We start from the raw sequence: 16164 nt of genomic DNA, 5'->3' as shown, positions 1-16164 counted from the left end.
AAGAAAGGAATATCAACTTACGTTTGATCATGGAAGGACTCGTTGAAAAGTTCTCCACAGATACATCCTGCCATGATAGCTGCACACAAAAACTGCACACCGCTCTCACCATTAACGAGTTCGCCTTGTCGTTAAGCATTAATTAAGAAGCCCGCTTCACAAAGCTACGATGTTGGAAATTGTAGCAAGGTTTTCAATGCTCTCGTAGCGATGTCAGGATATTCCGGAATGACTTTAATCCAGAACCTCGGTAGAGTTGTTGTCTCAAATGTACGTTTAATAAGGTCGCCGTCATTTGCGATCTCTACAAGTTGATCCTCCTGTTGCACAGACATGCTCGAATCACTCGGTTTATTCACAAACGGGTCACGAATCCACTCCTTCGCCATTCGTGGGTCTTCGAGGTTGTGGGCTCGCCGTAAAAATATCTCCAAAGACGTCTGTTTTCCAGTCATCTCTGCTCGTGTGGGGGCTAATTATTTCCGGGAACAAATGTGCTGTGCCCGCGGCCTAGTAATACTTTATTATCGAGGACAAGCGCACATAGATATATTATATACACAAACAAGATGTACTACTAGCAGTCCGATCGATGGTTTTCTATGATGACTTTCTAATCTATCCCGTAGTATTATATCTAGAGTAGACAGGGATATTGGTGTGTTAAGCAGGGGCACAGGGTTAATTCGGCCAGAGTGTGGTCATTATTAAATTATTATTTCTGTGCGGCCCGGTAGCAAATGCGCACCGGAACCGGTCCGCGGCCCGGCAGATGGGGACCACTGGACTAGAGTGTAGTTTTGAGCATGGACTACGGTTTTGAAGTTAACGGTTTCACTCGCTCGCTGACAGACCCCCCGCCCCATTTTTTTCTCCTCGGATCTACGTGATTCAGAAGAATGACCCATTTTGATTTCAAAACAGCTAAATTTTGCCGAAAGGTGGCAAGTTTGCATGCCTGTATGATAAGCGCTCATCTGGTTTTCACTGCAGATGGGACTGTAGCCCTGGTAGTCGATTCTATATTGTACATTAGTGCGAATGTGAGTGTGAATGGTTGTTTGTCTATATATGACCTATTGGCTGGGGACCAGTCCAGATGTACTCTGTCTCTTGCCCAAAGTCAACAGGCATTGACTAAATATGCTATATAAAAAGGACTGGTAAATAAATAAAATTCCTTGTGTTTCCCCATGGAGACCAAAGTATCATCCGATCAATGGCCTACAATTTGTCTCTGTGGTTTATAGGCTAACTACGGATGTCCCGATCCAGGTTTTTGCACTTCCGATCCGATACCGATATTGTTTTGCACTTCCGATCCGATACCGATACTGGCCGATACCGGCCTATCTGAGCATGTGTTAAAGTTTAAAGTTATTTAGCCTCCTTACGAAGTTGTCAGACTCATGTTGAAAAGAGTTTTAGTACTCTTGATAACGACTAGCCAGCTGAATTAGGTGAGTTTGAAAAACACACACTGGTTGGTAATAAGAAACTGACCTGTTTATTCAATGACAAACACAAAACATTATAAATAACAAACAGAAATGGCATAGTCAGTCAGTAAAACGTGCAAATAATATTGTAAACTGTCTTAAAAAAGCAAAACACACAAACAACCTCAGTGGAAAATCCCACAACCCCCCGACCCCCAAGCTATTAGATGCTTTTAATGTTTCATGCATTAGTTACAATAATTGTATAAAAAGCCTCTCAGGTTTGAATAAATGACTATTTCAGTATCAAGTTAACATTTTAAAACATTAAATAAAATACTCAAGTCCCAATTTTGTATCAGCAGCTTTAAACTACATTCAATTCATTAAATTTTGCGCATCAACTGTTAAAGTTGTTAAAATTGCTCCCCTTATTCCATAATTTCCCTTCTGTCTACTTTCGACATGTGAAAGTTTTAAAACTGTTTTGAAGATAGATTCAAGTCTAGATTTTGCCGATTTAGGAGTATTTTAGATAAAAAGTTAATTAGGTTCACGTGGAAGGTTCACAACAGCCTACTAGGGAAGTCTCCTGCTTTAAGATGGCGGCCGTTTAGTTTTCCATACTTCAATGTTGCATACGTCTTCGAGTCTGTAATCCTACATCTAGTTCTATATACATATGATATCTATTATCTACAGTAAAACGATGTTGACGTAGTTTGTAGCGGCTATCACCAGCAGTCAGGTATTCTTGTGTGTTTTTATCCAGCGGCATGAGTTGAGCTAAAGCCGTGAGTTGAGCATTGGCATTACCCGCGTCTATGACAAGCATGATGTTTACTCTCGGGACGCAATGCGGCCCGTTTCTCATTACGTCCCGAAGACCGCGCTGTGTATTAGTTCCGCTATACTTGACATATTTCAATAATCGGAATTTGGATGTTTGTGAATCGTTCTCGAATCTTCCACGGCCGAATCACTCAAGGATGTAATGACGGCTGGGCATGCTGTACCGTGGTTTTAAGTGTTGGATGGTGCGTCTTTACTCACAAGAGATAATGGCTCGTCATCCAGAATGAACTCCTCGGCAATGACTCTTGTTATTCCCTGGGCTTTGGGACTGTCGGGTGCCAGTTTGTCACGCTTAGCAAAAGTTTCTCCCAGTGTTAGTTGCGTAGGACCTTTCTTTTTGTCTTCGGTTTTCTCAACATACGCCTTATATTGTTTGTGGTGGTATTTCGCTAAATGCTTGATTAGGTTGGTTGTATTAAAACGTCTTACAGCTTTACCACCACGCTTGACTTTATTGTGGCATATGTTGCACTCTGCCTCTTTGTCTTTGTCGTCCTTTAAGGTGAAATGATCCCACACAGCTGACATTTTTACCGATAAAGTCTCTCGGTAAATTGGGAGACGGTAATGTAGTGTGTTGAAGGTGTGCCGTAAAATACGGACCAGATTTTAGGGGAAACCGAAGCAAAAACTGGAATGGATTATGCAAGTCGGTGTGCTGTAAAACCTGGACCGGACTTAGAAAAAAAACTGGATCGGAAGTCTGGATCGGAATTTTTCCTTGTCAGATCCGATACCGATGCGCATTTTTTTGCCCATATCGGTGTGGACATCTCTAAGGCTAACATAAGAATACTGCCCCTAAATAACGGAAATGTATAATTTCTTACCAAACCCCCAAACTCTCTTCGCAAAAAACTTCAATTCGGCAACCAATCCACTCTAGTTATAACTGTAATCTGCGTTTGTGTGCCGTAGAGGAACTCGGCAGCGTCCCTCTGCAGCATAACAACTGAGGTCCTGAAGGTTCTGAACGCTACCGAGGAGCTGCTCCAGGGGGTGGAGGGCCGTGACGCTCGCCGCCACTCCGCCCCATCTTTTCCCGCCAACACTGACCCCCAAAAACTTGATCAGCAGTTTTCCTCACTGGAGGAGAAAGTAGGTTCTAGTATAGGGGTGGGCAAACCTTTGATGAGAGAGACATCAGTGAGCCTGGTCATGGGTGGCAGATGTTACAAATCAATCTTGACAAATCCTCACATGAGCAATGCAAAACTAATAAATGCCGTTTCATTGTTTTAGTTGCATCATTTTTAAATTAGCCCCCCCAGGAATTAGCCTAAGTTCAAAATGATACATTTTTAATGATATAAATAAAATAGCCAATTATGGGGTGGATTTACCAACCGAGCAGGCCACGTGCAGTCTTCAACATAGATCTCTGCAGGTGTACATGGCGGCGGGCTCTGTGTACGGTGTGGAGGCAGAGCTCAACAAGCTGGAGGAGCGGGCCAAGGACATATCCAGCAGAACTTCCGAGACGGAGCTGTTCTTCCTGGAGGAGCGAGTGGCGTCGGCAGCTGCCAGGGTACAGCAGTCTGAACTACAGGTGAACATTCGAGGACCTGAAGACTCCTCTGAATTTTAATTTTGTAAAACATGAAACATGGATCGTCATCTCAATTTATGTGTTAATGTATGCACTTGAGATCTCAATTTAAGCCTAAAATGGAATCTTGTTCATTTTTTTTTCAGTTTAGGGTTGATGAAAGTGTATTTCATAAACTTGGCCACCAGATGACGGAATACTAATAGTGAGCGGCTACAACAAATTGTGGGGGATGAGCTATGCTCATTTGCATCGGTGGAAAACAACTGAATATAATGTACAGTGGGGCAAATAAGTATTTAGTTAACCACCAATTGTGCGAGTTCTCCTACTTGAAACGATTAGAGAGGCCTGTAATTGTCAACATGGGTAAACTTCAACCATGAGAGACAGAATGTGGAAAAAAACCCCAGAAAATCACATTGTTTGATTTTTAAAGAATTTATTTCCAAATTAGAGTGGAAAATAAGTATTTGGTTACCTACAAACAAGCAAGATTTCTGGCTGTCAAAGAGGTCTCACTTCTTCTTACGAGGTCTAACGAGGTCTAATGAGGCTCCACTTGTTCCCTGTATTAATGGAACCTGTTTTAACTCATTATCGGTATAAAAGACACCTGTCCACACCCTCAGTCAGTCACACTCCAAACTCCACTATTGCCAAGACCATAGAGCTGTCGAAGGACACCAGAGACAAAATTGTAGACCTGCACCAGGCTGGGAAAACTTAATCTGCAATAGGTAAAACACTTGGTGTAAAGAAACCAACTGTGGGAGCAGTTATTAGAAAATGGAAGACATGCAAGACCACTGATAATCTCCCTCGATCTGGGGCTCCATGCAAGATCTCTACCCGCGGCGTCAAAATGATAACAAGAACGGTGAGCAAAAATCCAAGAACCACACGGGGGGACCTTGTGAATGACCTACAGAGAGCTCGGACCACAGTAACAAAGGCTACTATCAGTAACACAATGCGCCGCCAAGGACTCAAATCCTGCACTGCCAGACGTGTCCCCCTGCTGAAGAAAGTACACGTCCAGGCCCGTCTGCGGTTCGCTAGAGAGCATTTGGATGATCCAGAAGAGGACTGGGAGAAGGTGTTATGGTCAGATGAAACCAAAATAGAACTTTTTGGTTGAAACGCAGGTTCTCGTCTTTGGAACAGAAAGAATACTGAATTGCATCCGAAGAACACCATACCCACGGGAAGCATGGGGGTGGAAACATCATGCTTTGGGGCTGTTTTTCTGCAAAGGGACCAGGACGACTGAGCCGTGTAAAGGAAAGAATGAATGGGGCCATGTATCAAGAGATTTTGAGTGAAAATCTCCTCCCATCAGCAAGGGCATTGAAGATGAGACGTGGCTGGGTCTTTCAGCATGACAATGTTCCCAAACACACAGCCAGGGCAACAAAGGAGTGGCTTCATAAGAAGCATTTCAAGGTCCTGGAGTGGCCTAGCCAGTCTCCAGATCTCAACCCCATAGAAAATCTGTGGAGGGAGTTGAAAGTCCGTGTTGCCCAACGACAGCCCCAAAACATCACTGCTCTAGAGGAGATCTGCATGGAGGAATGGGCCAAAATACAAGCAACAGTGTGTGAAAAGCTTGTAAAGAGTTACAGAAAACATTTGGCCTCCGTTATTGCCAACAAAGGGTACATAAAGTATTGAGATGAACTTTTGGTATTGACCAAATACTTATTTTCCACCATGATTTGCAAATAAATTCTTTAAAAATCAAACAATGTGATTTTCTGTTTTTTTTTCCACATTCTGTCTCTCATGGTTGAGGTTTACAGATGTTGACAATTACAGGCCTCTAATATTTTCAAGTGGGAGAACTTGCACAATTAGTGGTTGACTAAATACTTATTTGCCCCACTGTATATGCTGCAGTGCTGCTATTTTAGTTAGAAATAGAGTCTCTGATGTCTTTAATCAACAGCAATTCTAAATGGTTTCTGTTGTAGATTAGTGATATTTCCGCAAGGATCGCGGCACTGAGGAGCGCCGGACTCGACGTAGACCCGCAGTCCCGCTTCGCCAAGGCCAGGACTGTCCCAGTCATGGTAAGTACCATGCATTTTGTACATAGCATTTTGCGTTCTCACATGCACGCGCGATGCAACCTAACCCGCATGATGTCATGGGCCTCACACAAAAGACCACGTTGTCTTTCCAGCCTCTGACGCTGAGCTCATCCAGACAGCTGAGGCGACGACTGCCTGCACTCCCTCGTCCAGGTGAGCGCAACACAAACAAACTATATTTTTTTCACGTCAGGCAACATTGCTTAGCCCTTAAAGAGAAACTGAACATCTAAGTTTCAAAAGTAAGAACATAACTGAATGTGTCAAAATTGACCCAAACATCATCCATTTCAACTGAGAGTGCTGGCAGTGAATAACCACTGCCAGCCCCCTAAGTTTAAATGTTCTGGCTGCAATGATCACTGATGGCAGCTTACAAGTTAATATTTGGAATAAGAACTAAAAAGTAACATGTGGGTTTTGCTATTTTGGCATAATCGTTGTTAAAGACAAAGCCACACTGCTCAAATAAACTTTGTCAGCAGTGAGCCTTACAAAATGTGAGGACCTTTTGATTGTAAGTAGTTAGGGTTAGCTACATATGAACTTGCCTGGTTTGTTGAAAAAAAAGCTTCATCCAAAAATCTAGTCGCTAGCATGAACACTAAACAAACCCCTAAAAGTCCATTTACATTTACGAAAATACGACACATTTCATGTTTGCATTTACATGGTTTCGTCTCCATTCGAACGATGTTGCAATTCCGCGTGAAAACGATGTAGTATTCATGCCAGGCCTTAGGGGGCAGTGCAGTTTTATACGAATGGAAGACAACATAGCCGCCCACATTAGGCATTGGCATCCAAGCGTTTTTTTATTTCTCTTCCAAAGGCACAAAAACGCGAACATAAACTATATTAAAATAAAAATATTATAACAACAGTAAATTAAAGCCGACGAGCCATCATGTTTGCTGTTTTGAATGTTTAGTAACTGACTGACTGCGCATGCCCAAAGTGACTTGTGCGAGTTGTGACGTCATTGGAGTGAGAGCGTTCCATTCAAATGGTTGCGGAGAAATCCCCGCAATCGAATCGTTCCGCTCTCGAGGTCAGAATCAAAAGTTTGCATCTCCGCCTTCCGTTTTCGCCGTCACCGTTCAAAGCAGGGATCCCCAACCTTTTTGCACCATGGACCGGTGTGATGTTTTTTTTTTTTCACGGACCGGTGTTTTGACAAATTTTGCAACCCATCAAAAACTGCAACTATGCGGTTCTGCGCACGCGCGTACCATTAATAATGGCCGCGAATGCAGCGATTCCAAAGTAAGCACTACAAACTTTCTTTAAATAAAGGAGTATTAACTTACGTTTGACCGTGGATGGACAAAACTTCTCCTCAGACCCATTCTGCCATGTTAGCTGCACACCACTAGCTCACCGTTAACGCCTTCGTCGTGTGGTTTAGCATTAATTAAGAAGCCCGCTTCACAAAGATGCGATGTTGGAAATTGTAGCAAGGTTTTCAGTGTTCTCGTAGCGCTGTCAGGATATTCCGGAATGACTTTAATTGTCTCAAATGTACGTATAAGGTCGGTATCATTTGCGATCTCTACAAGCTGATCCTTCTATTGCACAGACATGCTCGAATCACTCGGTTTATTCACGAACGGGTCACGAATCCACTCCTTCGCAGTTCGTGGGTCTTCGAGGTTATGGGCTCATCTTCTGGCTCGTCAGGTGCCCTTTTTCACCGTAAAAAATCTGTCCAAAGACGTCTGTTTTCCAGTCATTTTCGCTAGTGTGGGGGAACAAATGTGCTGTGCCCAGGGCTTAGTCATACTTTATTATGGAGGACAAGCGCACATAGATATATTATGTATACAAAACCAGATGTACCGCTTGCAATCCAATCAATGGATTTCTATGCCGACGTTCTAATCTATACTGTAGTATTATATCTAGAGTAGACAGGGATATTGATGTGTTAAGCAGGGGCACAGGCCAAAGTTAATTCGGACAGAATGCGGTCGTTAATAAAATATTATTTCTGTGCGGCCGGTCGCAAATGCACGGCGGATGGGGACCCCTGGTTTAAAGGCAAGGACAATCGTTGTGTCTTGGTGTCGCAGCGTCACCATGTAGATGGCCCCTAAACGTAACTCAAACCTTGACCTGCTTAATAGATACTTACCAGTTAGCATTATAATTACTAAGGTTGTTCCGATCATGTTTTTTTGCTCCCGATTCAATTCCAATCATTCCCGATAATTTTTCACGACCATATACATTTTGGCAATGCATTAAGAAAAAAAATTAATAAAACTCGGACGAATATATACATTCAACATACAGTACATAAGTACTGTATTTGTTTATTATGACAATAAATCCTCAAGATGGCATTTACATTATAAAGATTCTTTCTGTGAGAAGGATCCACGGATAAATGTGACTTTGTATAGTGTGACTAAATATTGCCATCTAGTGTATTTGTTGAGCTTTCAGTAAATGATACTGTAGCCATCTAACTGTTCTGCCCAAATGCATGTTGGGAAGTGCAACCATGACTGTGCGTAGTGACACCAATTGATATATGTTCTCTGCGTTGGGAAATAACATAGGGTGTTAAGAAAAAGATCAACTACTACCTTTCTTGCCCACATTGCTTCCCACGATATTTCTAGTTGTTGAGAGAGGGATTGTAAGGCTTTAGCCAATTAAAAAAAGGCTTCAAAGGGTGCCAAAATTCTCTCTACTCATTTTACGCTGTGTTTTATAGGTAAAACGGCGCCATTATAGATTGAACGCGACAATGCGTGAGTGGGTCGTGCAGCGCATGCGTTAAATGCGTTAAATGTTTTAATGTGATTCATTTTAAAAAAATTAATTACCGCCGTTAACGCGTTAAATACAATTAGAAAACGATTTAATTAAAAAAATATATATATATTAAAAAAAAGGCACGTCCGATATTTTTTTGCCGATTCCGATACTTTGAAAATGACGTGATCGGACCCTCGGGACATCTTGAATAATTACTGTTCACTGTTCACACTATATGGCATTAGAATGAATTTGTGTTGTTTTAATTGTTGATTTAGTTTTGTTTTGTTTTGTTATGTTTCAGAAAACAACAAAAACTAATTCAAGGACAAAAGACTGCCACAGTGCCTTTTTGACTGGTGCCTTCCTTTCTGCTACAGTTTGTCGTGTACTAGAGAGAAAACGTTGCAAAATATAGCCAATTTGTCACAATTCTAGGGATACTTTTCATCACAGTGCAGAAATAAATGAATTACCAAAACATGATTAAAGCAAATGTATATTCCCACTGTGTTGATGTATCACTGTAATGTATATATTTGTGTAGCAGAAAATCAGTAGAAAATAAAAGTTATGCCTGAAAATGAATGATAGAGGAGGCCTTTTTGACCCTGCACATGAGGGCGGGTTGATTTGTATTTTGGAAAAGAGGAAATGACACAGGGCAAAGACATTCCGCCATGAGCAGGAAGAAGTTTCGAGGGGGAAGCCTGACACATAACAGCGATCTTGGCCAGAGAGTTGGTCCGTGTTTGTTTTTGCAAATAGCATTAGCAGTCCACCGGCACACGCAAAGCCTGCATAAAAACACTTACTCATTTTCCTCATAGAGGTATAAATGTGAGAGAAGGCCGCGTCACAAGGCATTCTGGGAGTCAAAGTTCAAGTCAGGAGCTCTCCGAGCATAGGAAGCGCTCCCTCGGATCAGGGACGATGAAGCCTTCCTTCTGCTCGCTCTCTCGTCTGATGGTCATGACAAACGACTGCTTGGGGTCGATGACCGTAGCACCGTCCATGCCATGGGGCTCCACCTCGGCGTAGGAAGGGTGACCCGAGCCGCGGCGGAACTTCATGGTGGGCCAACGAGCCGGACGCCGCTGCGGATGACCACATGGAATGTGTTGTGCGTTCAAAAGTCAGTCAGTTATTATTTATGACTTCCCTACACCCAGTTTTAGTGGACAGTGAGATATTTGGTAAGCGTATCCATCACGGGCAAACACACATAAAATGTCAGGGCAAGTAACGCCATAGCGACAGGGAAAGTGCGAAAGTGGTAGTGGTAGCATCCAGAGAATTTTTTGTCAAATTCCGTCCCTCATATCCTTTCATATTCAGGATGAAATTTGACTTTAGAAGACATGGCTGTAAAAATACTTCCTTGGCTTAAGCAAGAACACGCACACCAATGAAAGCGAATGCTTGGTAGGAGTAAAAAAATGAGCTTTATACAGTACCTTGCAAAAGTATTCGGCCCCCTTGAACCTTGCAACCTTTCGCCACATTTCAGGCTTCAAACATAAAGATATAAAATTTTAATTTTTTGTCAAGAATCAACAACAAGTGGGACACAATCGTAAAGTGGAACAAAATTTATTGGATAATTTAAACTTTTTTAACAAATAAAAAACTGAAAAGTGGGGCGTGCAATATTATTCGGCCCCCTTGCGTTAATACTTTGTAGCGCCACCTTTTGCTCCAATTACAGCTGCAAGTCGCTTGGGGTATGTTTCTATCAGTTTTGCACATCGAGAGACTGACATTCTTGCCCATTTTTCCTTGCAAAACAGCTCGAGCTCAGTGAGGTTGGATGGAGAACAGCAGTCTTCAGCTCTTTCCATAGTTTCTCGATTGGATTCAGGTCTGGACTTTGACTTGGCCATTCTAACACCTGGATACCTTTATTTTTGAACCATTCCATTGTAGATTTGGCTTTATGTTTTGGATCATTGTCCTGTTGGAAGATAAATCTCCGTCCCAGTCTCAGGTCTTGTGCAGATACCAACAGGTTTTCTTCCAGAATGTTCCTGTATTTGGCTGCATCTATCTTCCCGTCAATTTTAACCATCTTCCCTGTCCCTGCTGAAGAAAAGCAGGCCCAAACCATGATGCTGCCACCACCATGTTTGACAGTGGGGATGGTGTGTTCAGGGTGATGAGCTGTGTTGCTTTTTACGCCAAACATATTGTTTTGCATTGTGGCCAAAAAGTTCAATTTTGGTTTCATCTGACCAGAGCACCTTCTTCCACATGTTTGGTGTGTCTCCCAGGTGGCAAACGAGACTTTTTATGGATATCTTTGAGAAATGGCTTTCTTCTTGCCATTCTTCCATAAAGGCCAGATTTGTACAGTGTACGACTGATTGTTGTCCTATGGACAAACTCTCCCACCTCAGCTGGAGATCTCTGCAGTTCATCCAGAGTGATCATGGGCCTCTTGGCTGCATCTCTGATCAGTTTTCTCCTTGTTTGAGAAGAAAGTTTGGAAGGACGGCCGGGTCTTGGTAGATTTGCAGTGGTCTGATGCTCCTTCCATTTCAATATGATGGCTTGCACAGTGCTCCTTGAGATGTTTAAAGCTTGGGAAATCTTTTTGTATCCAAATCCGGCTTTAAACTTCTACACAACAGTATCTCGGACCTGCCTGGTGTGTTCCTTGGTTTTCATAATGCTCTCTGCACTTTAAACAGAACCCTGAGACTATCACAGAGTAGGTGCATTTATACGGAGACTTGATTACACACAGGTGGATTCTATTTATCATCATCGGTCATTTAGGACAACATTGGATCATTCAGAGATCCTCACTGAACTTCTGGAGTGAGTTTGCTGCACTGAAAGTAAAGGGGCCGAATAATATTGCACGCCCCACTTTTCAGTTTTTTATTTGTTAAAAAAGTTTAAATTATCCAATAAATGTTGTTCCACTTCACGATTGTGTGCCACTTGTTGTTGATTCTTGACAAAAAAATTAAATTTCATATCTTTATGTTTGAAGCCTGAAATGTGGCGAAAGGTTGCAAGATTCAAGGGGGCCGAATACTTTTGCAAGGCACTGTACAGGTATCCCCCGGGTTACGATGTACTCGGCTTACGCAATTTCGAATCGCGTAACTTAGGAATGGAACTTGATCGTAACCCGTGGGCTACCTGTATGTGGGTTGTTTGTTGTCACTAACCTCCATAAAGAAGAGACTGGCACTGGACGTGGGGTGATTGTACATGTAGACGGACACCAGAATGCCCATCACCATGACAAACATTACCACGCCCACGCCAATTAGTAGACCCGCCTGCTCTTGTTGGCCTGTGTCGTTGTCCTCGCCATTCTCTGCAAGAGCACGGGTGTAGAAATGCATTGTGTTAAATGCGTACAATTACAGAAAATTGTGTTACGTATGTGTGAAAAGGGCTAAAGTAATGAAATAAACCAACCAGTACTAACGATGTCTGCAAATAAGCTATCAAGGCAATGAAGATCTACAAATAATACCTGACAAAGGCATAAACAACCAAATGAAGACACGAACAAACCAGCAAACTAACAAACCCAGAACCAATGAACCAGTTACCAAATGGGGACCTCGCTTAACATTTTCTTTTTTTTCCTGATGATAAAAAATCTTTTGCTCCAGTATTGGATAAAGTGTGTTGTGCAGCAGTTTCTCATTGATATGAAATTAAATGTTTGTTTCATAAAAAAAAAAAAAAACTGTGACTATACACTGAAATAAATGAGTTCTGCATGATTAAATTTGTCATTTCTCGAATAAGAACATCAACAAGGTTGCGGTCAACAATAGCCTCCTTTGGGGCCCATAAATAACCAACCGCCATGTTGACAGCCAACCACAAGGCGGCCACATACATTGAGGACACTATGCAGTATTTAACATGCTACTGTATACACTCAGCTATGTGCTAACAGAGCTCTGGCAAATAGCTCAACAACCCCCCAACACCACACAAACATAGTGCAGACTACATGAAAACATGCCTGTTTATTAGATTATGACATTTTACAAAGTATTTTAAAATACTATATACAGTATATACAATATTAGAACATTTGATATGTTTTTTTCTCCTTCAGGTATCCTGAATGAATCTTAGCTACATAATTTTAAATTGTTATTCATAAATTTTGTAAAACAGTTATTAATAAAGATTACCGTGCTATGGAAATGTTATTAACAACTACATGATGTTATTTTGGAATTTTACTTAAATTTAATAGTTTTGACATTCATCACAATGTTCAAATACACAAATATTCACACATGTGAATATTTTCTTTTATGACTGAGTTAATCTTTTCACTAGGGTTGTTCCGATCATTTTTTTGCTCCCGATCCGATCTCGATCGTTTTAGTTTGAGTATCTGCCGATCCCGATGTTTCCAGATCCGATTGCTTTTTTTTTGCCCCTGATTCAATTCCAATCATTCCCAATCATATACATTTTGGCAATGCATTGAGAAAAAAATGAATAAAACTCGGACGAATATATACATTGAACATTCAGTACATAAGTACTGTATTTGTTTATTATGACAATAAATCCTCAAGATGGCATTTACATTATTAACATTCTTTCTGTGAGAGGGATCCACGGATAGAAAGACTTGTGACTTTGTATATTGTGACTAAATATTGCCATCTAGTGTATTTGTTGAGCTTTCAGTAAATAATACTGTAGTCATGCCCAAATGCATGATGGGAAGTGGAACCATGACTGTGCGTAGTGCTACCAATTTATATATCTTCTCTGCGTTGGGAAATAACATAAGTTGTTAAGAAAAAGATCAATTGCTACCTTTCTTCCCCACATTGCTTCCCACGATATTTCTAATCGTAGTTAGAGGGATTGTAAGGCTTTGGCCAATTAAAAAAAGGCTCCAAAGGCTGCCAAAATTCACTCTACTCATTTTACGCTGCCTTTTATCTCTCTATATAGGTAAAACGGCGCCATTACAGATTGAGCACGACAATGTGTGAGTGGGTCGTGCAGTGCATGCATTAATTGCGTTAAATATTTTAACGTGATACATTTTTTAAAAAATTAATTACCGCCATTATCGGGATACATTTGATAACCCTACCTTAAGCTTAAACTAAAGACTCCGGATGAATGTAACATATTATGTCTGTAACGTTAAATACAATTAGAAAACGATTTAATTAAAACATTATATATATATTTAAAAAAGGCGTGGCCGATATTTTTTTGCCGATTCCGATACTTTGAAAATGACGTGATCGGACCCAATCGATCGGGCATCTCTACTTTTCACAGTTGTAAATTTTTGCTAATATTAAAAAAATAGCACAAAATTTGTTCAGGGTTTTTTTTCTCACATTCCTCACTTGTTCTCTTAATTATATGAAACGTGTGAATGTTTCATTTTAGGAATAATCGATGTTTTCACAATTGCTGTAAACTTGCATATATAATATTTTTACTACATTTTTACAATGAAAAAAAATGTCATGTTGTACTTGTGACACAACTTTCTTAAATTAAAAAAAAAAAAAAAAAAAAAAAAAAGACCGGATGCAAATATTGTCTTTTTCTAACCCCTTCAGACCTGAGCATGCTGCTGAAGGACATCACGCGTTCGTGTCTCTAAACCAATAGATAAACTGAATTTAGTTGGTTTTGCCATTTCTGTGAGATGATTGGATGAAACTTTACCCATCGAAATCAAATCATGAGGTTTGGCACGCCCTTTTTGCTATTTTTGGCTCTTTGAAAATGGCTTAACAAAAACAACTTCAAAAAGGAAAACGTAAAGTGCTCATTTCTCATTAAAAACCTATTAACATTAACAGTAAAAATAACCAATACAAGCATGAAATATCCCCGACCAAAAAATTGCACATTGTTTTGTTGTTTGAGTACAATAAGGACTTTTTTTTGCCCATCAGAAAAAAAATGCAGGTCTGAAGGGGTTTAATAATTTTTTTTAGACTTTGCAACTATCCAATTTGTTATATGTAAAAAAAATGCAAAAAAAATGGTGTTTAAATATTCACTTCACTTTTGAGTCAAGATTTATAGAATAAATAGCTTTTTACTGAAATGTTGGTGTATATTGTAAATTACAACTTTGATTTAAAAAATAAAAAAAAAACAACAACAATAGTACTATATTAAAATATAGGCAATAATTCATTCTATATAAATCTATGTTTTATGATGTTAACAGGGTCTAATTTAAGTTTTGAGGTTAATACCCCTTCAACTGTTAAAAGTTATCACAAGTTTTTTTTAGGGCTGTCGAACGATTAAAATTTTTAATCGAGTTAATTACAGCTAAAAAAATTAATTAATCGTAATTAATCACAATTAATCGCAATTCAAACCATCTATAAAATATGCCATATTTTTCTGTAAATTATTGTTGGAATGGAAAGATAAGACACAAGATGGATATATACATTCAACATCCGGTACATAAGGACTGTATTTGTTTATTATAACAATAAATCAACAAGATGGCATAACATTATTAACATTCTGTTAAAGCGATCCATGGATAGAAAGACTTGTAGTTCTTAAAAGTAAAATGTTAGTACAAGTTATAGAATTTTTATATTAAAACCCCTCTTAATGTTTTCATTTTAATAAAATTTGTAAAATTTTCAATCAAAAAATAAACTAGTAGCCCGCCATTGTTGATGTCAGTAATTACTTACACAATGCTCATGGGCGCTGAAGCCTATAAAATCAGTCGCACCCAAGCGCCAGGAGAGGACGATAAAACTCCGAATAACACAACAAGTACACATTACACTTTGCTGTCATTTTAATATGTTTGAGCGGGGCATTTGTGCGTTAATTGCGTCAAATATTTTAACGCGATTAATTTAAAAAATTAATTAACGCCCGTGAACGCAATAATTTTGACAGCCCTAGTTTTTTTGTAATCTTATGTACTAAAAAAACCTTGATTTGTTCTCTGAAATCCAGAAGAAATACATTAATGAGCTTTAGTGGAGGCTTCTGATTTGAAGAAAAACTATCAGCAAACCTGCAGGTTGGCCGATTGAGGGACGAGGAGTGGACGTTGCCTTCAAGTCGCTTCGTGTCGGCTGGTTTTCAGCAGTAGACGCCCTGCCAAGAGAGGTGGCGGTCGGGCTGGAGGTCTTCCGCTGTCCCGATGTCGAAACGGGAGTGGGCGCCGCTGTACGGTGGCGGTACGACGTGTCTGTGACATCAAACGCTCGCAGACAATGGGGATCTCGTCTCTGGAGGAGGTGCAATTGAGGGTTAAATGGGCTTTTTGGGAAATAAAAAACAACAACAATCAAGAATGAAGAGGTGGAAGTTTTGTTTTGTGTTTCAAAATGTATATAGGGTGACCCAAAAAAACAGGAATATTTTAAACGAGTATTGGCAGACATGCACTGCAAGACAGAGATCTTGAGCACAAACTGCAACTTTTAGTATCCATGGTGAA

General features: G+C 40.3%; 2 protein-coding genes across 7 annotated transcripts in view; one reads left to right on the top strand and one right to left on the bottom strand.

Moving 5' to 3' along the window:
- myripa (myosin VIIA and Rab interacting protein a) overlaps positions 1-10164 on the top strand; it is a 41736-nt gene extending 31572 nt beyond the window's left edge. For 4 of the 6 annotated variants that reach the window (XM_057857781.1, XM_057857780.1, XM_057857778.1 and 1 more), the window contains 5 exons: positions 3213-3392; positions 3682-3843; positions 5817-5915; positions 6029-6089; positions 9007-10164. In XM_057857781.1, the coding sequence (XP_057713764.1) occupies positions 3213-3392; positions 3682-3843; positions 5817-5915; positions 6029-6089; positions 9007-9023 (519 nt within the window). In that variant the 3' untranslated portion in view covers positions 9024-10164. The remainder of the gene's footprint in view (positions 1-3212; positions 3393-3681; positions 3844-5816; positions 5916-6028; positions 6090-9006) is intronic. The other 2 variants (XM_057857783.1, XM_057857782.1) reach the window with 2 other exon arrangements.
- plxdc2a (plexin domain containing 2a) overlaps positions 8850-16164 on the bottom strand; it is a 32799-nt gene continuing 25484 nt past the window's right edge. Inside the window, exons 11-13 of the mRNA XM_057857528.1 lie at positions 15736-15952; positions 11882-12033; positions 8850-9799 (exon numbers count right to left, since the gene is read on the bottom strand). Coding sequence (XP_057713511.1) covers positions 9590-9799; positions 11882-12033; positions 15736-15952 — 579 coding nt within the window. The 3' untranslated portion in view covers positions 8850-9589. The remainder of the gene's footprint in view (positions 9800-11881; positions 12034-15735; positions 15953-16164) is intronic.

The sequence above is a fragment of the Corythoichthys intestinalis genome, chromosome 14, assembly GCF_030265065.1.
Source record: "Corythoichthys intestinalis isolate RoL2023-P3 chromosome 14, ASM3026506v1, whole genome shotgun sequence".
Lineage (NCBI taxonomy): Eukaryota > Metazoa > Chordata > Actinopteri > Syngnathiformes > Syngnathidae > Corythoichthys > Corythoichthys intestinalis.
The sequence above is the reverse complement of the archived record's forward strand: the minus strand, read 5'-3'. Positions and strand labels throughout refer to the sequence as shown.